A 5,000-nucleotide genomic window follows, 5' to 3' on the forward strand; every position below is an offset into this window, starting at 1 on the left:
CCCCCCCCCAAGCCAGGAGCGTTCCCTTACCTGCTCACTGTCCCTGGTCGTTGTCCCGTCTAAGCTGTCTGCAAGCTATGGCCAAAGTTCTCTAGCAGGAGGGAGGCACGCCTCTGTCGACTTTGCCCTGCATGGTGGATGGTGGAGGGGCTGGAGCTGACTTTAGTCTTTCTAGGGATAGGTATCCCTGTGGGGACTTGGGCAGAGGACAGGCTGTCTAGAATGCACTGAGACTGTGACAGAGCCGACCTCAGGGGCTTCCCAAGCCAGAGGTGGCAGACAGGTGCCAGGACCTCCTCTTTCTGGCTTTCACCTTGGTCATATTTATTTCTCTCTCCACCCTAGGTCTGGACCCGAAAGATTCTGCCTATTCCCTCGCTTCTGTGTGGGTCCAGAAGATGTGTGTCCTTCAATTTCAAGGTAAAAGGAGGACCCTGGGTCTAAGGGAGGAAGCCTGGGGTCTGTGCCCCTGTGTTTGAGGGAAGGCAGGACTTACCTGCATGTAGGCATCTCTCAGATGTCGTGTAGCTGTCAGCTATTGGGTGCTGTGAAGAGCTGACACTGTATTTCTTGGGTACCTGCTCTTTTTCTGTGGGTCTGAGGCTCCCATGGAAGCTGGAGTCTCTCAGGTTGATGACTCCAGGACCCTGAGGTGCTGTTTTTTCTTTTTTTTTTTAAAGAGTTTATTATTATTATTATTATTATTATTATTATTATTATTATTATTATTATTATATGTAAGTACACTGTAGCTGTCTTCAGACAGTCCAGAAGAGGGCATCAGACGTTCTTACGTATGGTTGTGAGCCACCATGTGGCTGCTGGGATTTGAACTCAGGACCTTCGGAAGAGCAGTCAGTGCTCTTACCCGCTGAGCCATCTCTCCAGCCCCGCTGTTTTTTTCTTGTTCTTTTGTTTTTTGTTTTCTCTCAGGCAGCAGACCTCCAGATTCAGATGACCAAAGAGCCACAGAAGAAGCCAGATCCTAGCCAGCCATTGCTGTTTGGAAAGATATTCACAGACCACATGCTGATGGTGGAGTGGAACAGCAAGACAGGCTGGAGCCCTCCAAGGATCCAGCCCTTCCAGAACCTCTCACTACACCCAGCCTGCTCAGGTCTGCACTACTCTCTGCAGGTAGGACTGGCTGCCTCTGTCCCCACCCTGCTGCACATGTCTACTCTGCTTTCACCTGACTGAGTTCAACTGTCTACTCACTGTGCTTTGCACATTTCTTCCTCTGTCATCTTTTCCTGAGATCGCCTGTGTTCTGGGACACAGATGAGGTGACCGTCAGTTCCTGAGATGAGCAGGTCCTGCTTTGTCGGAACCCTGTGCTCTGAAAGAAAGTGGGGTCTCCCAGCAAAGATAAAAATGTAGAGGGGACAGCTTATGCAGATAGGAGAACTAGGTTGTCAGACCTGTGGGGTCTCAGTGTGTCCATAGGGCCACAGAGGAGATGCGGAGCTCAGGAGGAGTCTGAACAGGGACAGGACCAGCCTGGATATAGCAAGAGCCCTCTCAGGCCCCGTGGGAGGTGGTGTAATTACAGCACTCAGGAAGTTTAGGCAGGAGGACTGCACAGTTTTGAGGCTAGCCAGGACTCCGGAATGAGACCTTTAGCTGGAGTCTTAGGGTCTAGCAATCTGACTTTCCTGTGACAATCCTTAAGGCTTCTCATCTTCATTGCTGCAGGATGACAGTCCATCTGACAGTTGTGACCATGAACCCTTCCATGTCTACCCTAGCTCTGAAATAAGGACATGGAGGCTTAGATTTACAATGCTTTTGGCCGTGGCTTAGGTTTACTCCACCACTAGCCTTTAACTTAAATTAACCTGTCTATACTGTTCAGTTTGCCACGTGGCTGGCTAGTTACCTCTCAGTCTCATCTGTCTGGCTTTCTCTGAGTCTGGATGGCAAATCTCCCACATCTTTCTCTTTCCCAGAGTCCTCTTTTTTTCAGGAATCCCATCTTACTATTCTGCCTTTTGCTCTTCACCTTAGCATTTTTTATTTTAACCAAACAGAAGGTGCCTTAGGCAGGCAAGGATGGACAGAGACACATGTTCACACAGTGTGCAAAAAATATCACTCCAAGCCGGGCGGTGGTGGCACACGCCTTTAATCCCAGCACTTGGGAGGCAGAGGCAGGCGGATTTCTGAGTTCGAGGCCAGCCTGGTCTACAGAGTGAGTTCCAGGACAGCCAGGGCTATACAGAGAAACCCTGTCTTGAAAAACAAAAAACAAAAAACAAAAAACAAAAAAAAAAAAAAAAATCTCTCCAGCATCTCCTCATTTTGGTTCAATAAAAGACTTTTTCTCTCACATCAATAAGCTATATATAAAACAAGAGCAATTATGAAAGCTATCAGATAAAATTACACTCACAGGCTTCAGTCCATATGCATTTGGGAACCTTGGAGAAAGTACTCTACTATCTATCCTATGTTGATAGTCCAAAGTTCTGTACCTGATTCACTTTCTATCAAAACTTGCGTTTTTTTAAATGATTTATTCATTTATTTATTTTATGTATATGAGTGCACACTGTAGCTGTACAGATAGTTGTGAGCCTTCATCTGGTTGTTGGAAATTGACTTTTAGGACCTCTGTTCGCTTCAGTCAACCCCTGCTCGTTCCAGTAGACACCATTCACTTAGTCCCTGCTCGCTCCAGCCCAAGGATTTATTTATTATAATAAATAAGTACACTGTAGCTGTCTTCAGATGTACCAGAACAGGGCGTCAGATCTCATTACGGGTGGTTGTGAACCACCATGTGGTTGCTGGGATTTGAACTCAGGACCTGTGGAAGAACAATCAGTGCTCTTATCCGCTGAGCCATCTTACCAGCCCCAAACTTGCATTTATCAACCTAAAGATATCTTTATTTTCTTAAATCTTATTTTCTTAAATTATTTTCTTAATCTTAAACAAATTAAGCTCAATTGTGAGACTCTATCTAGTCTTCAAGCACATCAGAGACCTGAGAAGCAATAAACATTACCTTAGTAAACAGGAAGTGTAGAGCAAGCAGCTTACAAAACTATTGAAGTGCACACCTTTAATCCCAGCACTTGGGAGGCAGAGGCAGGTGGATTTATGAGTTCGAGGCCAGCCTGGTCTACAGTGTGAGTTCCAGGACAGCCAGGGCTACACAGAGAAACCCTGTCTCAAAAAAACAAAACAAAAAAAAAAAAAAAAAAAAAAAAGGAAAAAGAAGAAAAAAAGAAAAAAAAAAAACAACTATAGATGTGACAGAGGTTGCTGGATTCTGGGACAGTCACCCAAGATGTCACTGTGTCATTGGGGTATCATCTTCATCCTGGCCAAGCATGTGACAGACTTTTCGTGAAGCAGGAATTATGAAGGACTGGTCTACCTTGTCCTAGCAAAGTTTGGCAGTTTACTTCCCTGTGTCTTGCTGGTCCACAGTTTGGACAGTGTGCAGTCAGCAGTTGAGGCAAGGGCAGTCCTTTGGCTAGTGGCAGCTTTGCCACATGAAGCAAACTCCATATGGAGGTTCTGCGATGCCATCATCTTCTTAGAAGAAGAGGGTGCGGCCAGAAGCAGACTCACTGTCCTGAAAAGCCTTATGCTAATAGAGCATCTTTAAATGCCGTATTCTGTAGATCTCTGAGGCTTTCGAAGTGCATCTGTCTATTTGTGGTGTATCTGAATAGGCAAACATTGGTGCTTTTTAGCTGTTTAGTATTTGCTTAATTTTGGAAACATCTATAAAAGATTATTTCTGTAATTAACTAAACCAGTACCTAACATGACCATAAGTTTGATTGACTGACTACCAACTTAAATTTTTAAAAAAGAATTCTTTATTTTATGTATGTGAGTACACTGTAGCTGTCTTCAGGCACACCAGAAGAGGGTATTGGATTCCGTTACAGATGGTTGTGAGCTACCATGTGGTTGCTGGGAATTTAACTCAGGACCTCTGGAAGAGAAGTCTGTGTTCTTAACTGCTGAGTCATCTCTCCAACTCCCAATTTACATTTTTTGTTTATCCTAAACTGTTTATAATAGTAGCTTTCAAGGACTAGAACTATACATTATGGTTTTTGTCTTTTGGGCTTTTTGTTTGTTTGTTTTTGTTTTTGTTTTTTGTTTTTGTTTTCTTTTCGAGACAGGGTTTCTCTGTGTAGCCCTGGCTGTCCTGGAACTCACTCTGTAGACCAGGCTGGTCTCGAACTTAGAAATCCGCCTGCCTCTGCCTCCCAAGTGCTGGGATTAAAGGCATGCGCCACCACTGCCCTGCTACATTATGTTTTTAAATTAGTTGCATAGGTACAATACCTGAAACAAGAGTTGAAGCATATATATAGTATGCTGTAGCAAAATACAACCTTAGTTTTGTATGAATATGCAAAACCTGTGCCAAATGTAAAATATTTGGCTTATTAATGCTCTTTAGTCTAAAATTAGATTCAATAATCTACCTTTTTTATATTCCCCTCTGTTCTTTTCATCCCCTCTTCCCTCTTTTCTCCCTAACGTTAGATAAGAGAGAAAGAAGGATAGAGGAAAGAAAGGAAAGAGAGAAAGGGATCTCTAAGTCTAGCCTCCTTTACTTTGTTTCCTCCCTGACCAAGATCATTAGCAACTTGTAACCAACCCCCCTTAAACACAACAAACATCCATCACATTCTTTTTTTTTTGGTTTTTCGAGAGTTTCTCTGTGTAGCTCTGGCTGTCCTGGAACTCACTCTGTAGACCAGGCTGGCCTCGAACTCAGAAATCCACCTGCCTCTGCCCCCCAAGTGCTGGGATTAAAGGCGTGTGCCAACACCACCCGGCTATATAGTTTTTTTTAACATGGAGTTTTACTATCTAGTCTTGGCTGGCCTGAACCTCAGTATGTAAACTAGATAGAACTTAAACTTGCAGCAGTCCTTCTTTTGTGTCTGGTCCCTTTGCTCTGTTAACATAACTTTGAGAGGCAATACACATTTCTGCATTAACACATATATAGAATGGGAGGT

General features: G+C 44.0%; 1 protein-coding gene across 5 annotated transcripts in view; it reads left to right on the forward strand.

Moving 5' to 3' along the window:
- Positions 1–5,000, forward strand: part of Bcat2 (branched chain amino acid transaminase 2) — a 21,382-nt gene that overhangs the window by 6,835 nt on the left and 9,547 nt on the right. For all 5 annotated transcript variants that reach the window (XM_031386633.1, XM_031386629.1, XM_031386631.1 and 2 more), the window contains exons 2-3: positions 346–420; positions 934–1,137. In XM_031386633.1, coding sequence (XP_031242493.1) covers positions 955–1,137 — 183 coding nt within the window. In that variant the 5' untranslated portion in view covers positions 346–420; positions 934–954. The remainder of the gene's footprint in view (positions 1–345; positions 421–933; positions 1,138–5,000) is intronic.

Source organism: Mastomys coucha, unplaced genomic scaffold (genome assembly GCF_008632895.1).
Source record: "Mastomys coucha isolate ucsf_1 unplaced genomic scaffold, UCSF_Mcou_1 pScaffold21, whole genome shotgun sequence".
NCBI lineage: Eukaryota > Metazoa > Chordata > Mammalia > Rodentia > Muridae > Mastomys > Mastomys coucha.